We start from the raw sequence: 22,987 nt of genomic DNA, 5'->3' as shown, positions 1-22,987 counted from the left end.
TAAAAAATTATGAAATATAAATTTTATACAGTCCTTTTTTCCTAAAGATTCATACTGCAATATTCTTGATACTCCAACTTTTAAATTTAAAAAATGTTTCTGTGACAAAATCTGATCGAGTTATGAAGTTTTGAATATTATTTTAGGATGATCAACTATTTCATTATTTTAGATTAGTAATCTTTGGGGAAACTCAGGGCACTTTTTTGAGATAATCAAAAGAATGGTCTAAAATCTCACATTTTTATAATATTCAAATTTTTATAACTCATTCAATTTTAGTCGCAATGAAGTGGATTTTTTTTATTTGAAATGTTAGTAGCTGAAGAATATTTTACTTAATATGACTCACTGAACCAAGGGATCTATATAAAAATATAAAATTCGCTAATCATTAAACATTTATTAAGTGCATAAAATAGTCCATTTTCTCTATTAAATGTATAAGCGCAATACTAGTTATTAAGAAATTAAATGTTGCGACCGATTAAAGTGGACATCCTGTATACATATATAAGCCATGTTTGCCTTAAATGCTTCAGAATTACTGAATTAATAATATAAATATTTAAAATTTCACAAATACTTTTTTTCTAGCACTCATCATTCTAGAAAATTTTGGTTAATTTTAATTTTTATTTTTATTTTGTGAGATAAATTTTAAAATTTGCTTAAAATATTTTTTTTTTTTGAAAAATTGATTAAAAATAGAAACTTAATTTATGCGTTAAAAAATTGGTACCAGTGAAAGGGAGATTTCTTTTTTTTTTCTTTTTTTTTAATTTTAAGTTGATTACGATGATAATTGAGTTTAATACAGAAAAATACGAAAATTTTCCATATCATTTTTTTAAAAAATCGCTGCGAGATGCTCATTTCCACCCACCAAAGTATATATGTGTCAAGTTTGGTTAGTCTATGTCCAATGGTCTATCTTGTAAACGGGAATTGTCATCCTGAATCTTTCTCGCATGTTCTATAATAAAAGTACTACCTCCCTCCCATCACGCTGGGGCCGCGGTGGCCTGGGGGTAAGGTCTCGGCTCGTGAGCCGTTAGTTTTCAGGTTCGAGACCCGATTCCACCGAAGAACCGTCGTGTAAGGGGGGTCGCCAAATCCGTCAGGCCAAACGTCCTCCCGCTGGTGTGGAAAGGGGGTGCCAGCTCAGGTGTCGTCCTCGTCATCTGACCGCGGTTCAAAATTACGAGGTCCGTCCCTAAATAGCTCTAGTGTTGCATTACAACGGGTCGATAATATAACTAAACTAAACTAAACTTCCCATCACGCTAAAATTATGGACATTGGATAAGGCTGACCAAATTTAAAATTTCAGGGTCCCACACACAAGAGTTATATGTTTCTTAGCATAGTAAAGTTAACTGATACTTGTGTATTAATTGCATGGCGGCGAAAAGGAGTTACGCGTCTTTAGCGTGAATCTAGCATTTTTTACCGAATCTACCATGCGGTTTTTGGCAATAATCGCTGGAGTGTGTTAAGTGCACAAGAGCCAGAAAATCGATTATGTATTCACGACATCTTATTTTGGACTACTAAAGCCAAAATTTTACGTAAAACTACAACTTTAGTAGAAAATCACTTACTAAGTTTCATTTATTTAAGTTATTTGCATTTATATGCATGCGAAAGTACAGCCCGAAAGATGGTCAACTCCAAGAAGGATTTCATTCATGCCGGGGTTGTGGCATAGGGGTTGCGCGTCTTCCCCGTGATCTGGACGTCTTGGGTTCCAATCCCGGTTTGGGCATGGTTGTTCTTCCGTTGTTCTATCTGTGAGATGTGTGAATGTGGGTTGTGCAAGCGGAAGAGTGATGCGTTAGCAAAGTCGTACTCTTGGGCCTAGTTGGCGCTACTATAAGAACAAGAGACGTTCCCCTACCGGCTTAAATCGCTGTCTTCGTAACAACGGGCTTGTCCATGGCAAGTGCCATAAGAAACAACAACAACAACAAACGTTAAATGCAAATTTTATTTATTTAGCTCTTTACGTTTTGCAGTTATTTTGTTCACTTGCATTTGAGCAGCTGCTTAATCACTTTCCTTCGATTTTTGATATTTTCAACACGTTAAGCTACTGGCATTTTTCAGTCGAACAACATCAGTTACTGTTGACTGACAATATACTATTTTATTTTGTACCTCGTCAATCACCGGTGAATGATTTTGCACATTTCATCCAGGTCACAACAGTTGATTGTTAATTGACAGCATTATTTTCATTATAGCGTTAGACATTGTTGACTGATGATATACCTTTAAGAAATTGCTTTCTCTTGATAAATTTTAATCTGAAGATCATAAAATAATGTACCGTTACTGCATGAAGTCCCATCGCAACTTTAAATAGATTTTTAACGTATCATAAAAATTTAGATATCGGATCTAAATAAAAAGGACTCCAAAATAGGTCAGTAAATATATTGCTCTAAGCTTTAAAAGCTCTCATTTAGAATGCAATTTTGCAACTAAACAGATTCTTTAGTGATTTTCGAAATTGTCAGCGAAAATAAACAATAATTTGACTTTCTTTGGAATAAAGTAGGTATAAATAAGTTTTAAAACACATTATTTGATTGATTATAGAATCGATAGAAACATGTTCTGAAAAATATCAGAAAGTTATTCGGTTGAAATTGACACTAATTTTCTCGTAAATAGTGACCTAAATATCATGACTCTGTTTTTAATTCATTAACAACTGATCCTTGACAGATATAGAGGGGTCAAAATCAATGCTCCGATTTTAAAACTGAGCTGTGTGCAATAGGTAATTATTGCATTTATTTGAAATATTTTACAGTTTTAAATGAGGCATTACAGTTTTAAATGGGCGTCCTTTGTCAAATATCATAAATCAATCCGTCTTGCCAAACTTCCCCTAGCTTGTCTCTTTGCCGCGGCTGTTATTATAGTTGTCAAATTAGTAATAGTCTTTGGACATAGAGACACATACACACGATCTATCCCCCCCATCCCCCGCTCTCTGCACACTCAAATATTACCCAGTGTGCTATTTCTTTATCATAGTTGCCAAGGTAACAGTTCTTCATCTTTGTATTCTGAGTGACCAATCCACCAATGACCGTCCCAGGGACCGTTTTCTCCCTATGAGAATATATATATATATATATATATATATATATATATATATATATATATATATATATATATATATATATATATATATATTCTCATAGGGAGAAAAACTTCCCACAAATTTCTACCGATAACAAAGCGCTTCCGTTCAGCTCCATACTTTATGAAATGAAAGTACTGCTAGAAGTACCAATTTCTACCACTGCATGCGCACAACAGCAAACAGGATCATATTATCAGATTTGAACGTCGTCTTGAGCTAGAGTAATTTGGCACCCTATTAGAATAAAAAACATTTTAAAATTTGAGCGCCAATGACCTAACGAAAAAGGCCAACTTAATAAGAGAAATGAGGAGCAAAAAAAAAAAAAAAAAAAAAAAAAAGACTTTTTATTTTATTAGCTTTTTACTACTTTGTTAATCGATGTCTTTTTTAGATAAAACTTGGCTAACAAGGCCTGAGCGGTGTAAGTAATTATTTTTAATGGTTACATTATAAAAGAATGTTTTTTCTTACGTGTTTGTTTTATACAAAAATACATTGCTACTTAATAATTTAATTAATATAATAAAACATGTGTAAATCCATTGTACTTTATTTAATATTTTAAAATTCATTTACTTAATTGAAACTAAAGCATTTCATTGTAAATAATATTTTTTTAAAAATATTATTCAAGTAAACGATCGAATAGTACGTGTATATGCATATAAAAGCATTCTACATTTTTGAAATTAATCATTATTTTATTAAAATAAATATAATTTTTTTTCCTTTTATGCCACTTTATTTACATAGTAAATTTCAGAATCAGTAAATTTTATGTGGCTTTGAATCAATGATGAACCTACATTTCGGTCTTATTAGGTCATTGGATAAAATGGCACTTGCAAAGCGCAATCATTTTACTGCATAGTTTGTGAAAGGAAGTGTACTGCATAGTTTGTGAAGGAATCTGTTTTAAGAACACAGATTTTAAACATTTTTTCAGTAATAATGCAAACGTTGTTTTACAAGTCTGAAATTTGAATATAAATTTAAAAATTAAAGGTTATTGTTAAAGTTCGCCAGGGATATTGGATTAATTTAATTACAATTAAATTTCACATGCATTTCATATTCCTTCATGATTGAAAGTATTTCTATGCAACCAATTGCAATAAAATTAAATTACATTAATATTTGTTATTTAATAACTTTATAACTATTCTATTTATCGAGCACATGAATATTTCTGATGGAATTGAGTCTTATGATATCACTGTGATATAAAAACCTAACTGCCCAGGTAATTTTTTTTTCATTGCACCTGTCTTTCGAAATACTGTAGAATCATTTTCTTATTCCAATTGTAATTGGCCTAAACAGAATTTTTCTTCTTTCTTTCTAAAATAGAAGAAAATGATGCTGTCTTAATATTTCACAAAATTATGAAAACTATTTGAATTTTATTATAGTAAAAGCGAGCTAGCGTTGAATAATATCAAGTGAAAAACATTTTTTAATATTGTTAGAAAAATATTGGATAACTAAATTGATGTTATTAAAAAATATATTTTTGTTTAGTTTAAAATGATATAAAAATTATTTTGTGCAGTAGTATAAGTTAAGAAATTATTAGTCAGAAATTTTTGTGAGAAAACGCTAAAATCACACTTAATTTTAATTAATTAAAATTTTCAAAAGAAATCGCGCTGAGGTGTATGTTCTCATTCTCCAAAATATGTCTAAGCCAAATTCCGTTGCTCTAGATCAAACCGTCTCTCCTAAATCAAACGGTTGGTTTGTCTAACATATATTCTCATTTATTGTTAATAGAAGTTGATTAATAATTAAATTATTCAAGTTTAATTTTAAAGGACAAAATTTAAGTTAAACCAAAAGCCGCCACTGGTCAGGGATATACAGATATTTTTAAATGTGTGAAGGGAGAGAAAACGTTTTGGCGTACCAATATAATTTATTACATTTTTTAAAAAAAGTAATATTAGAATTTTTTTCAATAAAAAATGCTGTGAACGAAAACTGACAACGTAAACTGACAACTTATATTAGAAACTGACTTCATTTAAGAAAATTTCTCATAATCTTGTACAAACGAGAATGTAAAAAGAAAAATAGTATAATCAATAGATTATATTATTTTTAAAATTATTACATTTCTATTTAAAAATCTGCTGCATGCCATATATGTCCCACAAGCCATAGTTGGACCATCACTGATTTATGTGGTTACATGTTATTGAGGTGTCGCTTCCATAAACTATTACACTGTCTTCTCTAAGTAGAAAAACAAGGTACAATTATCTAAATTAAACAATTAGAATTTTATTGCATTTTAATTAAGTTTTTATGCAACAAACAATATAGTGCCAAAATTTTATTAGTATTTTTTTAAAAATTCGTTTCATTTCATACTTTTATGTTATATTCTATTGGTTAAATCTAATTTTTGATTAATGACTGTATGAACCAATCATTTCTAATTCTTTCATGTTGTTGATGTTGTTGTCCCAAATTTTGCTATTTTCCTCTGTTAAAGTTAAGAATTTCGGTAATTGTTACTTGTTTGTGGATTTGGGTAGTTTAATTTTAGATATATAGAGTATTTTTCATTTGTATTTTTAATTTTCATTTGTTTGCTTTATTTAACAGGTAGTCCTGAAGATAAAACAAAATTAATGTTTGATATGTATGACATCGATCATTCTGGTAAACTTTCTAGACTGGAGTTTTCTGACATGATAAGGTAAGTAATGGTCTTCAGTTGTTACAAATGCACCTACTATATTCATGTGCGGATACTAGAAATAAAGCATGTAATGAAAATATTTGCTATTTAACGTTTTACATTTGCTAAGCATTTGTGTTAATACTTTAAACAAATGAATAGAAATATCGTACTTAAATTAATTTAATCTGTCTAGTCTGTTAAAATAATAATAGTCCCTTTTTTGTATATTTAGAAAATACACAAAAAAGGAACTATTATACTGGACACTGAATTTTTTTTATAAAAGAATAGCAATAATATGTTTTGTGTGTTTGAACTGATTTTGAATTAGATCTTTGAAATGTAAAAAATATTATAAACTATGAGTTTATATATATATATATATAAACTCATAGTTTATAATATTTTTTACATTTCGAAGATCTAATTTATATGAGAGTTTATATATATATATATGTGAGTTTATATATATATATATATATATATATATATATATATATATATATATATATATATATATATATATATATATATATATATAATGTAAGCATATAATTGTCTGAAAGCAGATGGAAGGTTCGAGGATAGAGAAGACACTTTGGATTTTTAAATTCTCTTTAATCCATCCCTGGAAGGCATAACTTATTTACAAAAGGAGACACGGACAAAGCACGTACGCCACAGTGCGGCACAAAAGCAGAAGTAAGGAAGAACAAAATAAATGATCCCTGGTCTTATATAAGATGAGATTTCTGACACGTGTCGATTCCGATTGGAATTTCTCACACGCGTCGACCTTGACCAGAGAAACAAAGGGATCCTTTAGAAGAATCTGTTTACATCAGCGCTTCTCTATGCCTTCACTCGGCACTTGGGAGCGGCTGACGCAATCATTTTAACAAAGCTTCAATTGAATTAATTAGAATTAGAGTTTAAAATATCATTATATATATATATATATATATATATATATATATATATATATATATATATATATATATATATATATATATATATATATATATATATATAACATTTATCAAAGGCAAAGTTGATAAATGTTATGCGTCATATAAAGTTTTTAAATATATGGAAATAGATTTGAAAAAGTTTTTTTCTGTTTGTTTTATGCATATTAACAGGTCACTATTGGAATTAGCCAACCAGTCGTTATCTCCTCAGCAGTTGGATGAGCTTGTTGCTTCCATGTTTACATCAGCTGGATTACAGCAAAAGCAAGAGATGACATTTGATGATTTTCAACATTTATTAGCTGATCATCGCGAACAGTTGGGTTATGTGCAATTAAGCTTTAATAGTAAGTTTAAATTTGTCTATCTTTTTTTTTCATTGTTGCATTCTAAACTGAAATATTTAATATTTTAGTCAACACCTTCCCCCATCCCTGTCCTTACAAATATGCTTGTGATACTGAAAAAAGGATGAGGGAGGGAGTGTTAAAAGAATGAAGCTTAATTTACCACGTTCGCTGCATTACAAAAACCGGGTATTTTAACTTAAGAATATTGCGCATGCAATATCATCTTAAGGCATCGAATTAGAGCAGCTTCAACTTATAGATGACTCAGATTATGTCGGCACAAGACGATCTTTTGGCCATTACATTGAATGTCCAAATTTTTCACTTTCACATTCAAATTACTCTAGCACTCATTCTTAAAATTAGAATACATAGAGTGGACATATATTTCATGGCGCCTGATCGTAAGCTTTGCTCTGAATCACTTAGTACGATAAAAAATAAAAGTTAAAAAAAAATCCTTTTATTGTACCGTAATTAACGTTTTTAAATAATAAATATTTTTTTGTCACATAATGTTATCCATTTTGTATATTTTATTTTTCACACTCTTTATATTTTATTTCTAAAATACTTTATTTTTTTTAATAAGTTGGTGACGGCTTTAAAACAACTGCTGCACAGTTGCCTCGAAAAAGTATGGCATTTCGAGCAGAGGAAACTGTTGTACGAGCTTATAGGTAAACGATTTTTTTCTGTCATAACTCTGCAAAATTATTTGAATTCTTCGTTTATAACTAAGATTTTCATGCAAAGTTTGTTTTAATGTAAATTCGAGCAATTACTTATAATTGAAATCTGCATATGCCGTATATATATGTGTTATAATCGGATTGCAGAGAAATTAAAAAACTCTGAAGACAAATTTAAAATGCATACACATTTGCCTTCATATAAAACTTAATTCTTTGAATTCTAATTTTTCCTTATAACAAAGAGCCTTGTATTATAAAATTTTAAGCACATTCGATATTACACCTGAGGTGAAAGAAAGAGAGTCACAACTTTGTGTTATGACAGGACAAGATAAAAGCAACAACATGCTTAACACAATTCGCGATTTATGCTAAATGATTTACTACAAAAACTCATTAGCTGGTAAGTTAACTACTTGAATATTCTGTTTCCCTGATATATTAGTATGGAGAATGCATCCAATTTCTGGCTCCTGTAGCGTAGCGTGGGATGGTCAGGGGATGGATGCCTCAGATGTTAGACCAGAAGGATATTGCGAAGCTAATATTTTTACGTATATTGGCAATTTTAATTGCAAAAATAGTTCAAGTATACAAGAGGAAGAAAGATAAATGCTATTCCATGGGTGTCATTTACCTTTAACAGGTCATTCACTTATCTCATCCCTAGATTTTTCGAATCTTGCTCACCTATTTCTTTTTTAACGGACATCTGAAAAGCCTTGATTTCAGAAATATTTTACGAAACGCCCACCGTCCATTCTCCAATTCTTGTTACCAGAATTTGTCTCGGTATTCCGGAAATTGCCAAAGATGTGCCAATTACTCGTTTCCTTTCTGACGCATGAGCTGCAACTGGTGTTAGTAATTAATTTAATTATTAAATCTTTCTTATTAATATTGATAGTTATTTCTTAAAATATCTGTGATTTCGATCCGATGCTATTTTGTATTTATTATATTTTCTCCTTCACATTTTCCCAGCTATTAGTATTACAAATAATATAAACTCTTCTCAGGTTCTGTCATCTTTATCTCTACTAGCATTCCTATTACAGACGGCATATCGATATTCATTATAGAATTTGATAATTATGAAGCATTCTGACCTGAATCTTATATCGTGAATCTACCATCTCTTATCAATAATTTTTTTTAAAAACTTTTTTTATGTATTTTTATTTTGTGCCTCTTCAGAAAATGCTTTTAAAGCATTGTCGTTACTTTTCATGACGGCCATTTTTGTCTTTAAAGTTGATTGATTGATTTGATTATCTTTCTTTTTGAAATATATGCAAATATACAGACGCATATTTTTGAATTAATGAAGACAACACCTAAACAGTCACGTCGTATGGTTTGGATATAATCACACTTGCAAAAAAAAAAAAAAGCGTTGAACCTTAAACACAAACGTGCACCTTAATGTGTATTAAGGTCCATTTCAAACAATAGATATTATCAGGTTTATACCTATTGTTTTCCGAAATCGGGCCTAGATTTTAATGAACAAATAGATGTTGAAAGATGTTGTATTTGAGTAGTAAGATGGCCGTATCATTAAAGTTTCACCAAAAAAAAATTAAGTTTTTGTAACAGAATGGATATTATGCAGTAAAATACATTTTTAGCTCTTTAACTTGATCAAGTGGGTGAGGTGACTTTTGAAGATAAAAAAGAGGAAAAATTTTTTCTCAACCAAAGATTATTTTCATCCCTTGTATTCAGAAAAGACGTGTAATTATTCTCTGAATACAAAGACTGCTTTTATACTTTCTAGAAATAAAAATGCAATTTTTGTTTATAACTCTATGATAAAGCTATTAAAAAAATATTAAAGCTATTAAATAAAAAAAAAAATTCTAAAAATAGTGCACTGTTTAGAATGTTGACTTAGATGAGATATCTGAATTTTTATTTTAAAGAGTGTCCTCTGATACTACAACTGGCAGAATATCGGTTTGGATCTGGAAGGTCGATTCATGATTTCGCCTAAGAGTGCGAACTTGGTGTTTGTTAAATCCTTCGGTTCAAACTTCAATCCACTGATAGATGGAAATGGAAGTTTGGGAAGGGATAACCGGTTAGGAGTCGTTCTTATCATTTGACCATGGTTCGAAATTATATGGTCCATTCCAGTTAGTCGTTAACTGTGGGTTTCAAATGGGAGTTTAATCAAGGCTGAACTTTATACACTCTTTTCCTTTTGAAAAAGAAAAAAGAAGAAAAAAAGATAAAAGTAAAATTGAAAAAGAAAGAAAGAAACAGGAATGCTCTTTTCTTTTATTCTAACTCAATGTGACAGAATTTTGTAGAACTGTTATTATTTGGGCGTCTTGCCATCGACTTTTTTATCCAATATTTGATATATAATTTACAATTACCAATTACCTAAATCATTGTGCTTTTTAGTTATCGTATTCACATACGCTCGAATATAAAGACCACCAAATCCGTTGATGTATTTTGTTGCTGATTTACGATTCCCATGATTAAATAACATGCCAAATTTTATCCATTTAGCTTTTTTGAGTTATCGATTCGCATGCCCACAAGCATATCGATAAACTTTCCATCCGCTGATTTCATTCAAAATTTGATGTAAATCTAGAATTTGGATGTCAAGTCCACTAACGAATTTCATAAATTTAATTCGTTGCTTTTTTTAAATTATCATCTCCATTATCAAACATTAGTCGATTTTTTTCCCCTTGGCCTCAAGAAGGTGTAAACGTGAAGATTCTTCAAAATCTCGATATCGATTTGTTTTTTCAAAGATTGCAACGCTTGCTCTTTCAATACTTATAAGTAAAGAACGTCATCGGAAAAGGCACGACTAAAACCTGATAAATAATGCTAAACAATTTTCCAGCAATTTTTTTCTCTGGCCTTTTTTAGTTATTCTAATCTCGTCTTTGACGGTTCTTAAACAAATTGCAAGCGACTGATTTATTGGTGGAAGATGAAATACACGTGTATCTTCAGAGCCAGTCTTCTCTATAAAGGGCCTGGGTGCAAGCGATCATTTGGGGCCCTAAATATTTTGTTAAATAAAATTTTTAAAAATGTATTTATTTATTACGCGGTTTTGTTTTTGCTATTAATTACTTCAGAAAAATTACAATTTATGCAATTTTTTTTTTATTCTTAGTATAGTGCATTTAAGGATATTTTGCCAAAATTATTTCACAGACAAGAAAACAGATCTAATAAATTCTTCAAATTTAGCTTTTCTGCTAAGTTTCTTTTTTGACACCCAGAGTGACATTTTCTTAGCATGGACATGATTAAATGTAACAGTATTAAACAGTTTACAGTATGAATTATCAAAATACTATATGCAATTTAATCTAGAAGACAAGGTAAATGACCGTAAATCTACTTATTTTGTGTTTATAATAAGTTGCGCACTTTCACTAGACTGTAATATGTCTGTAAACTTCGTATATTTACAACCCAATCGATTGTTTCAATTAAATTTCTTCCTATCTTCTTTCCATGCCACTATTATTATTCAGAACAATATTTTAGTTCATCATGTTGGAGTCCCTTCATTCGCAGAGCGCCAGTGCATTGCATCTGCCGCACCTCCCAGATGGCAGGCCCTGTGTGTCTTAAGTATAGAGAAAAAACTGTATGAAAGGAAACAACTTTCGTTTTAAATATAGTATTCATCTGGCCCATCTAGAACGGGAGTCAGGGGTGAAAGATTCTCGAACCCAGAGGAGAGGCCCATCGGCTCAAAATAACACCAAAATATATTCTTATTTTGAAAAGAAGCTAGTATGTGAAGGGGGAGAGCTGCATGACAATGCTTTACCTCGGAATCAGACTTAGCTTTCGGCGATACTAGTTTTCATATGTATAATATATATTACAGAATATATTTACTTTTTTTAATATATCGACAAATATTTATGCATTTTGATCGGGCCAAAGATTATTTAACTCGGATTAATGATCAATTCCGTACTGAAACATTATCTTATCAATGCACTTGAAAATTTCTTCTCATACGCATGCCAAAATTGTCTATTGATGATGAAATTTTTGTTATTTTAGTATCGTTGGAACAGGATCGATAGAAGGTACTAAAACGTATCTTCGAGTTGCAACAAAACCAAATCTGTATGAGAAAGATCCAACAAAGCAACAAGTGAATCGACTCGTTCGATTCATCGAAAATTACAGGCCACACATTTTCTGGACCACCCTATACACACTTGTTATCTTTGGAATATTCATTCAGAAAGCTTATTGTAAGTGAAATTTTATCATATGGAGATTTTGATTAATAATTGTACTAACAAAATGGCTTCTTAAGTATTTGAAGTTAATTGAACTGTTTTCTTTGAAGGGATCTTCTTGTTTGAAATAAATATAGATTTTGAAAAGAAAATCAAATCTGATCAAATTTTTTACTAGTAGTCTCAGTTTACTAGCCGGTTCACTGGGAATATTGTTTATATTTGATTTGAAATAAATCACTTAAATATAACTTCATATCCATAGTTTCGCCAAATTATCTCAATTTAGAGCCATATTATTTTAGTTGCCTTGCTACATAAGTTCTTTTTGTTATGTATATGAACAATTTCTAATTGGGATAGTTTCATAATATCATAGCAAAATTAAAAATATAAATATCTGGTTAATCTATCTTTTAAATTTTGCAATATTGTAAATTCACATTTTTTTTATATGTTTTCTGAATTACACAAATATTAAAAAGAATTCCTCGTCATTAGCTTTTAACAATGGAAGAAAATCACGCGATTAAATATTTGATGAAACATCGAAAGTGGTTCGAATTTCAAGACAACAATGTGATTTATTGTAGAAAATCAGCCAAAAAAAATATTTTTAAAAGATTGCCAAACTTGAGTAAAAAATTCGAGGACTGTAAAACTGATATCATTAAAAAGACAACTTTGCTAAATTTTAAAACGGTAAGAAATTTATTTTTGTTCAATATTTTTGGAAGTTATAAATTAAAATCCCGAAATGCAACTTAATTTTTAATTCGTTAAAATTTTAATTTAAATTTTCAAAAAAATCTCTCTGAAATGCACATTTACACGCTCCAGAGTATATATGTGCCAAATTTGGTAACCGTAGATCAAACGATCTAGCCTGTAGAATACCAACTTAACACATTTATTATTAGTAGTAGTAGAAAAATAAGCGGTTTTCCAAAAAAAAATTCAAAATTCGATAATAGGCGTGAGAATTAACATGGATTTCAAAATTCATCCAGAAAAAGGAATAAAAACTATGAAAAATTTTGATTAAGAAGTTTTGACAACCACTGACATTTTCAAAACATTAGCAGAAAAAAAATATAATTACTTTTAATTCCATTTTTGAATGTATTTCATTTGAAATTTTGAATTTTGTATTTTTTTGTAGTTTTTAATTTTTGCATATTTGAAAAATGTTTCAAATAAACCTATTTCTTATTAAAAATGTTTGTTGTCATACTTAATTAACACTTTCATTTAGTAAGTAAATATATTAAATTTCAACCGAAGGTTTTTTCTGAATCAAGAAGCCATTAAAATGGTCCTAAATAGGTTTTAATTTTTTTTTTAAACTTCAGTAATTCACCAACCATATTTATTGTTCATAATCATTATAACCCTTTCGCCGTCCTCTCCTGTCCGCGAAAATTTCTGTTTTTCCTCTGTTTTTCGCCGCATTAGAACAAAAACTCAAACATTTACAAAGCGTTTTAATCGTTTAAAAGTTTTTAAATGTAGAAGAACGCTTGAAACGCGTTATGGCCGCCCTACAGAAGTATCACTTGAACGCGTTAGACGTGTTACGGACGACGAAAAGGTTAAAAGAATGTAATGAGTAAGGTGATCATTGTTTTTCTTGCACTCTTTCATACATCATAAAATATTGAAAATCGCTTTAATTTCTACCCGATGACTAGAATCAACGAAGTCTGAACCGGAAGTAATTGTTGGAGCTCCATGCTTGGAATATTCCTATTCAAAAATTGTTCTATAATATAAAAAGCTTAAAAATTCCCTGGTTTCCACCCTTATAGAAAAAAAGCTGCTTTACAATATTATTACTCTAAACAATGGAATTAATTCGAAAACTTCACTAGTCTCCTGAATTTCACATTTAATATAATGCTAATGGAAAGCAGTTTTGTTTAATTGAAATTTTTATAGAATTCGAATTTTTATTTCGGTCCCATTAGTTTCAAATTGTCCAAGTTTCATTGTACCTCAATATTTTTAGCCTTAATGATTCAATTTACTTACTTACTTTTCTTGTCTTAGTGACTATTTTCTTACTCAGTTTATTTACTTACTTTATTACTTACCCAACGGTAAAGGCATGAGAATTGGCATTCATTATAAATCATCTGTTCGGATGTTCATATTTGATTATGGCGGGTATTCTTTAAAAACAAATTATAAAGCGTGTGATTATAATGTCGAATTTTCTTATGAGAGTCTGTCCACGAATAAATCAACACTGTACGATATTGTAAAATATCTTTTGGGTCTTGTATAGCGCCATGTAGTATATAGCATACTTTAGTTTTAACAACAACAAAAAAATGAGGAGTGATGCGTTGATTATATACAGACAATATTTCGTGGATGTTATTCTCTTCTGCAAGAGTTTCATCTATGTTTGTTGTATGAGCACGATTAGCGACATTTGTACAATATGTCTATGATAATAAGCGAATGGCACTGCTTAAACTGGCGTTATCTTAAGTACTGTCTCTATAAACATGTCCATAAAATTTATACAAGAAAATTTATTGGTAATGAGATCTATTAACGAAAGACCTGCTCGAATGTCTTTACCCATATTGCAATATCGGCTTCTGCATATTGCTTTCCTTACAAACGGATTTGCGGAATTCAAGATTGAAAGAAGATGGATAATTTTATTTTCATTTATATGAGTTGGTGATCGTGTTCCTATGTGAATCAAACTACAAGGCGATGACTAATACATTAAGCAATGTGGTACAAGTGCAGAACACTGTGTATGCTAATGGTAGTTCCATAATACTATGAGGAGTGTTTAGTTGGTGTAGACTTTCTGATAAAACTGACCCAATCCTTAACAAGAAATTGCTACGTTTAACCTCTTGACCATTTGAAATACTCTGTGGATCTCACATAATCTAATAAGGGTGTGACATTTTTAGATGATAAGTCTCTGAGCCCAGAGTTTTCGCGATTGATTTTAGGTATACATAATATGATTTAATAAATCACCAGATTAAATTAATCGTGTTATTAAACATAGCATGTATGATCGCCCAAACATGCGTCTGAATCATATGATCCTTATGCATGTTTGGGCGATATAATACCAAGCCTATTAAAGGTACGCAATTATAGATCCTATCGAAATAATATGGTATTGCTTTCTTTCCTGAGATATAGCGACAACTATAATTCATACTATTCTAGCTAATTGCATGCAGAGAGATACAAGAGGCTGCATTATGAATAGATAATATGCGTTTATGTGTGCCCTAGTGTTATAAACAAAGTTGTATGGAATTATTCACTTTTCATCTGAAAATAGTTTAATTGCAAAGAACTTATGTCACAAGTTTTTTAATGCTAATGTTAATTTTCAAAATATATTCTGACAGTATTCAAGAACATTCATCTGAGAGTAATGAGATACCGCACAACTTTCCCTGTAATGTTAATTTGAATAGTCACTAACCATAACATTTGAAAAGTTACTTATTATATGATTTATCATTTCAGTATTGTGATGTATATGAATTGTTTTGATTACCTTCATATAGCATACGATTTATTTATGAATTAAATTATTTATATTTTACATTCTTTAATGCGATATAAAATATATTTTTTCTATAGATTATTCAGTTGAAGCTGAGCATACGGGATTCAGAAGAATTGCAGGCTATGGCGTGACTGTTACCCGAGGAGCTGCGAGCTCTATGATGTTTGCATACAGCACCATATTGTTAACTATGTGTCGTAACACAATAACATTTCTCCGAGAAACATTCTTTCACCAATATATCCCATTTGATGCGGCAATAACATTCCATAAATACATTGCATTTTGGGCTCTCATATTTTCATGTAAGTGCAATCATTTTTCATTTAGCATTTTATATCCTAATTTTCTTTCCATTTGTATCTTTAAAAATGCCACTACATTAATATATTAAAAAGTATTTTCTGTAACCTTCACTGTTTTAGTCTGACATCTTCACAAACTCTATCATTCGGGTAAAGGCGAGGGAATAGAAGATAAATTTTGATGCAAGCTTGAAAAAATTCATATAATGTATCAGGTGGCTCTTACTCTCGCAATGCCACTTATCTCTTTAAAATAAAGAATCTGCCATTTCTTTTCAGTTGCATTTCTAATTTTGCATGTTCCCTTTATTGAAGCTTTAAAAAACTCTAGTGACTAATTTGGCACTCTTTCTACCATTTCTTGGTAATCCATTTAAACATGTAATAGTTCGAGATTATCATGAATTGGAACTATCTAGAATATTGTCAAAAATATTATTCTATTTCTTTCATCGGTTTCAGAACAATTTGAAGACAACAATAAAAGATTTTTTTTTTTTTTTTAAAGTATTGCAATTTTGTTTCAGTGATTTCTACATTATTTTATTATATGTGTGCTGTTTCATATAATGGCCTGGGTTATTATTTGAAACATAATATTATATTTTTCTTTCAGTGTTTCATATTATAGGACATGGAATAAATTTTTATCATGTATCTACACAGACTGTGAGCGATCTACAGTGCCTCTTTCCTAATTTTCATTTAAAGTAAGAAATATATTTTGTCTTATGTTTCTACCTAGTTCATCATGTAAAAAGAGAATATAAATACTTAAAAAGTATAATTTTTTTAAAATAAATAATTAATAGCAGATTTCCTTTTAAGGTCAAATAAATTTTTTTTTCTTATTAAATACTATATTTCAATCTAAATTTTAAAATACGGAATTATAAAAACGTGTAGGATTGTATGTAATTTTAACATCGAAAAATTTATTATTTTGACTTCATATCTCTGATGGAATCGATTATTAATTCACCGTCACTTGATTAAAAGCAACTGCTCATGTCATCTGCGCATTCGACTAAATTTTGACATACTGAGCAGAAACGTTTATTATTAATATCTTTTCTGGTATGAAAATTTTGTTGCGGTATTAAAAGGATTATTGATCAGCTTTTAGTTAATGCAAAAGAGAAAAACTATTCCCGCTCAGAAGGATCCCGTTCAGGGTTTGATTAAACCTTGAACAAAAAATATTACTCAATAATCATTTTTATTTCTATTTTTTAAATACATTTTGGGGGAAAGGCCTTAAATAAATGCTTTAAGACTTCATGTCTAAGAAAAAGCCTGTTGTAAACAGACAGCATTGGCCTTTATTTGAATAAAAAAAAATTTGTGAATAGTGATAAATATAGATTTAAATACCATTTTTAGCAGCAACTTTTAATTCAGCATTGCGCAATAAAAATGATATTTTTAATCATTCAAATGCATGGTATTTTTAATCACGCATTTGAACAAAAATGGCAGTTACCAAAAAAAACCCAATTGATTTATTTGTAAATTCGGCCTTGTACATACTGTCTAGTGATTTAATAAAAATTTCAGTGCGTACCCTATTGGCAATATAAGCCATAGAGCTTCAAATTTATTCTCATAATATTTTAGAAGATAAAACTGGCCAGTGCACTTCAGGCTTAAATACAAATGTTGCCCAAAGGTAACATTCGTATTTAAGCCTTAAGCTCTATGTAAGCAGTTTATAAGTAGCATGTATTATGATAGTCTAAAATATTTAATTTCGAATCTACTTCAAGAGAGTATAAAAAAATTTAAAGTAATTTTCAACGAAATGGTTAAAAAAATCGAAAATGTTTTAGATATAATCTAATCTGCTCTGATACAGTTTTCAGAGCTATTGACCTGGCGAATTGTTCAACCAACTGAAAAAAATTAAATACATTGATCGTTTAGCTAATTTAAAAATATTAAGAAGTCATAAGAATACTGTTCTGGAATTTATAGGATGCTTCATATTAATTTGAATAAGTTTGGATACATGATTTTTATAAATCAAATGAAAATACCTTGAAAATACTGTTAAAAATTATCAAGTTCGCAGTTACTTACTTGATAATCTATCCCTGGTTCAATTTATTACTTAATAATTGCAACTTATAAATAGAATGGACAGTGCATATGTGCCTTTTTAGACTGAAAGATTTTTTCAAGACATCATTATTAATTAAATCAACATTATTTAACTTATAAAAAATTAATTCTATCAAACCTCGCATTAACGAGTAATTCGTAAAACGTGGAAAATAAAATAATGTTTGCTTAAACGAGCGATGTTTCGCTGAACGAGTGACAACAAGACACCGTGTCGTCACATGGTGAATTGAAATGTATCAATCCGTGTTGAGTACTTGTTTGAAAAGAACCCTTATATCGACATGGAAGAACTTTTTGCCGTATAGTGTTGTAAATGCGACTCCAATGGGTTTCACCAAATCTTTTAAATCGACAAGATTTTGTCTCTGGTCTAGAGTTTGGGGGAAGAGTGGATAGTAAAAGCATCGATGAACAGGTGAAAGAACATAGCCAGAACTACCAACGAAGAACTTTTGGAGATGCATTCTGTGTCACAGCAAAAAATCTAGGAGGAGATTTGGTCAAGATAGGAAGAAATCATAGATGCAATAGAGCAACAACCTTCCAGTGATATAAAAAGGTTGTTGAAAGTATTGAAAATTATTGCATCGTATGTTGAGAAGTACCACTCTGATAAGACAGTAGCTATGCGAGCTACAAACTCATTTAACTATAATGTTATGAATGTTTCGAAGTGTAGTCAAAGAAAATCTTCAGAAAATTTTCAAACTCTTTAGAAAATTTTCTCGTAAGAAGAAGCATACATTATAAACTTGTTTCAGTAATTTTTTTTTTCTCTGAATGGAACGCATTGTTCTATTTTACATGGATTCCTCAGGAAAAAAATGTTTCTCTTAACGCAGTACGAGTAAGATTCGGAAAAGAATTACACTCGTTCAGCAAGGTGCCACAGTATCAATTTTATATATATATATATATATATATATATATATATATATATATATATATATATATATATATATATATATATATATATATATATATATATATATATATATATATATATATATATATAATGAATTTTTCTAATCCTGTCGGCTTAATAATATGTAACATTATTTTGGTTGAAGCAATGACGAGACTTTGTAGTTTTAATTTCGTTTCATTCTATTCCGAGTGGCAGGCATGATTTACAAGAAGGCGCAGCGCGGTTCAAAGCAGAAGTAAGAAGAGCGAAAAGGGACGAACAAATGATCACTAGTCTTATATAACATAGGATTTCTGGCCAAGCGCAAATTCAATACACATAGTGACCTTTGACACTTTTTCAAGGGCAACCGAAGATATCACTTTCTCTTGATACGTAGTACTGATGGCGCATTATTTTTACAGAGGACTTAATTAAACCAAAAGTGGAATTGGATCACGAAATAAGAGAATATTTTAGAATGAAGTTGCGATGGGCTAAATTAAGATAAAATCTTGGAAATTAATTTGGATTAAATTAAGAGTTTAAAATATCATTACATATATATATACAAAATTAACTGTATGTGCTATAGTGGCGCAAGTTACCTATCGCTTAGCGTATCAGAAAACTATTTTCTTACTTCATCAAAGTGAGTTTTGAGAATGAGGCAGAAAAAAGTAAAATCTACACAAAAATGAAATCAACCAAACACCCATCATAAAACATTAAGGATCAATGTTCAGTAAGAAATAAAGTTAAATTTATTTTTATGATTGACTTTCAGATACTTGAAGATCTTATATTTCAAACAATTTTAATACCATTTAAAACTAATGATCAGAAAAAAAAACGTAATATGTGTTTTTAATGATCGTGAAAGTCTATTCGAATGTTTGCATTTATTTACAAATGAATTGTTTTTATTATTATTATTTACAGTTTTCAAAATCCTCCAAAACTTCCATATTGGCTATTTCAAACAATTACAGGTAAATTTCCATTTCCAAACTTTTTTTTATTTATCTCTGATATTTGATTTTGAATTTTGTAATTTAATAAGAAAATCTATGTAATTCTGGCATTGATATTAAATGTGACACATGAGTCACACTTCTGACTTACGGGGCATTACACTTTTTTTCTTACTTGCAAACAGCTTAATAGGTTCTAAAGCTACACGAGAACTGTTTGGATTTGAACCTCGTAATTTTTCAACTGGTGTCACGTCTGTGACAAGACGACACCTCCTGCCTTCATTTTAGCATGAATATATTAGAATCTGATGTATTTAATACCTGTCAGACCTATCAAACAGTGGATTTTTCGTGAGATTCTGGTCTGAAACTACAATCTCCGTATCCCGAAACAAATATTCTAATTCAAGGCATCGGTTCTTTGATTTCAAAATGAATAATGAGTTTTGGAATTATTTTAACCAGTCTTACTTATGTTAAACCTGAAATGCATGGGACAACTAAGATGTCGTAGCAGTTAAAGTGTTAAATTTATAACTGAATATTTAATAGTTGCGATTCTGCAATTACGCAGTACTAACTTGAGATGATTATACGCCCTCTGTCATCAGAATTATGTACAACTTGTTGTCTTCAACAATAAGGTAGTCGTAGAATACTAATTGTTTCAGGATTCCGGGACTGGCATTTTTGGATGATGGCACTCAACAACTTAAGGATGATATGCAGTAAGAGGAGAGCACTTCCAGAATTCTTTTTTAGACTTTCAGCTTGATTTCCGTTCCATTAGATATTTTTTTCCCGTTTGTGTTTTAAATAGTACTGCTTTATATTGATTCCAAACTTGTGCGTTCGCTGCTCATATGACTAATTTGTGGCAGGTTTTTTTGCCCATGTGTTTATAATTTGTTTTTAAAAAAATGAAACTGTAGAGCGATGTATGGTATGTAAAAAGAACTACCGAGCAATTACAGATATTTTTAAAGCAACAGATTGTTTCGTCTGTGCAATTAGCAATAGTAAGTACTTTAGGCCTTCCACTGTAGCAATTAGTTGTATCAAAATTTGGTGATTACTTAAAAGGACTGCAAGCATTTTAAGTTAATATCAGTGTTTTATTAGTTGTAATTATCTAGTTTACTCTATTAAATTTCAAATGTTTGTATAATTCTCTTCTTTTTCTAGCACCATTTTAATTTTACAGACAAATCTGTTAAATTGTGTAAATCAGCTAAATGTTATGCTCTGTTTTTGTTATAAAAAATTAGTAAAAGCAGCAGGAGTAGTCTCACAAAAGTTTCTTTCATGCTCTCTGATAAACTTGTCATGCCAGAGAACATCTTACTTGGCATTGGTGTACAAAAGTTACGAAACATTAATTTTTTGCGTGAATTAAGCATTGATATTGAATCTGTCATGTCATTTTTGGCGAGTTATTTGGCGATTCTTTCCTTTAATGGAATTAATATTATCCGAAAATCAATTTTGTGATTTAGACGTGTTTTTCTCAAACGATTGAAACAAAAAAATTTGGCACAAAACTGCACTTGTAGTCACAAAAATCCATACCAAATTTGATATATGCAAGTCATTGCGTTTTTGAGTTATCGCATTTGCATATTTCTGAAAGTACAGACAGACAGATGGTCAACTCTTTGTTAGATTTGACACAGGATCTGAAAAGTACCGGCACTATGGATGTTAAATCTGTATACCGAATTTTATTTATTTAGCTCTTTTCGTTTTATAGTTGTCTTAACTTATAATCGAACAGTCAGAAGCCAGATTCCTTCTGAACAGATCTTATTCAAAATTTGACAGAAATCTGCACATTTAATGTAAAGACCTATACCAAATTTCAAACATCTAGCTCAAAGCACTTTTTTACTATCTTTGTCACAGACAGACGGACATTTTCTAAAAATATGTTTTTCGTACTTAAGGAGATCTAAAATGTGGAAGTTCGTCAAAATCCCGACTTCAAATTTTTTGGCGATTTCTATACTTTCTCTATATTACGTATACGAGAGAGTAAAAATAATCAAAATAGTAATTATCAGAAAATTAAGCTATCCTTTTTTATTAATGTTATTCAGGTTTAATCGAGAGAACTGTTTTTTTATTTTTGGTTTAAATATTATTAATAAGATTAATAATAATTAAACCGAAGCCATTTAAGATTCTCCTCTGTGTCGTTTCTTTATGCATACATCTAATATCATGAAAATTTTAAAACCATCGGCAGAAAAAGAGCCTGGTTATTAATATAATATTTTTATAAATATCATATGAATAAACTATTCTTTTTTTTTTACAGGCATAACCGGTGTATTCCTGGTCATCGTACTTACCTTGATGTATGTCTTTGCAATTCAATTCGCTCGTAGGCATGTGTTCAATGCATTTTGGAAAACTCATAATTTGTATCCGGTCCTCTACATTTTGTGCATCCTTCATGGAATCGGGCAACTTATTCAAGAGCCACTATTTTATTACTTTTTCCTTGGACCTTGTGTGCTGTTTTGCATCGACAGGCTGATTAGTGTTAGTCGGAAAAAAGTGGAAATACCTGTCATAAAAGCTGAGCTACTTCCGTCAGGTTTGTTCTTACGTATTTCTGAATCATGTTTGCAATTATTTGGTACAGTTGTGTGCTCCTGATGATAATATAATATTTTGATATGTCCAAAATTTAATTATGAATCAATCCATTTCCTTAAATTTTGTTTGCCCATGTGCTCAAGAGCGTGTACATTTAATTGTGAATTTGCGAAAAATTTAATGAAATATATATAAGATTGAAGGATATATGATAATAAATTTTTAAAAGTCGACAGACTTTTGTTAGTGCATTAAAAAGTAAAATGAAAGGTTTTTATCAAAAAGGGGGTTGTGGCATGGAATAATTAATTAAAAAATAGAAAAAAATATATACAGGGTTAGCAAGAACTAAGTACCCACTTCATAGGGCTCTAAAATGCGTTCTATTGATCCATTGAG

General features: G+C 30.1%; 1 protein-coding gene across 1 annotated transcript in view; it reads left to right on the top strand.

The window, feature by feature from the left end:
• LOC129955181 (dual oxidase 2-like) overlaps nt 1-22,987 on the top strand; it is a 90,643-nt gene that overhangs the window by 52,567 nt on the left and 15,089 nt on the right. The window contains exons 19-26 of the mRNA XM_056068203.1: nt 5,774-5,867; nt 6,995-7,170; nt 7,766-7,853; nt 11,931-12,127; nt 15,749-15,979; nt 16,596-16,689; nt 19,953-20,002; nt 22,305-22,586. Coding sequence (XP_055924178.1) covers nt 5,774-5,867; nt 6,995-7,170; nt 7,766-7,853; nt 11,931-12,127; nt 15,749-15,979; nt 16,596-16,689; nt 19,953-20,002; nt 22,305-22,586 — 1,212 coding nt within the window. The remainder of the gene's footprint in view (nt 1-5,773; nt 5,868-6,994; nt 7,171-7,765; nt 7,854-11,930; nt 12,128-15,748; nt 15,980-16,595; nt 16,690-19,952; nt 20,003-22,304; nt 22,587-22,987) is intronic.

This window comes from Argiope bruennichi, chromosome 2, assembly GCF_947563725.1.
Source record: "Argiope bruennichi chromosome 2, qqArgBrue1.1, whole genome shotgun sequence".
Classification (NCBI taxonomy): Eukaryota; Metazoa; Arthropoda; class Arachnida; order Araneae; family Araneidae; genus Argiope; species Argiope bruennichi.
The sequence above is the reverse complement of the archived record's forward strand: the minus strand, read 5'-3'. Positions and strand labels throughout refer to the sequence as shown.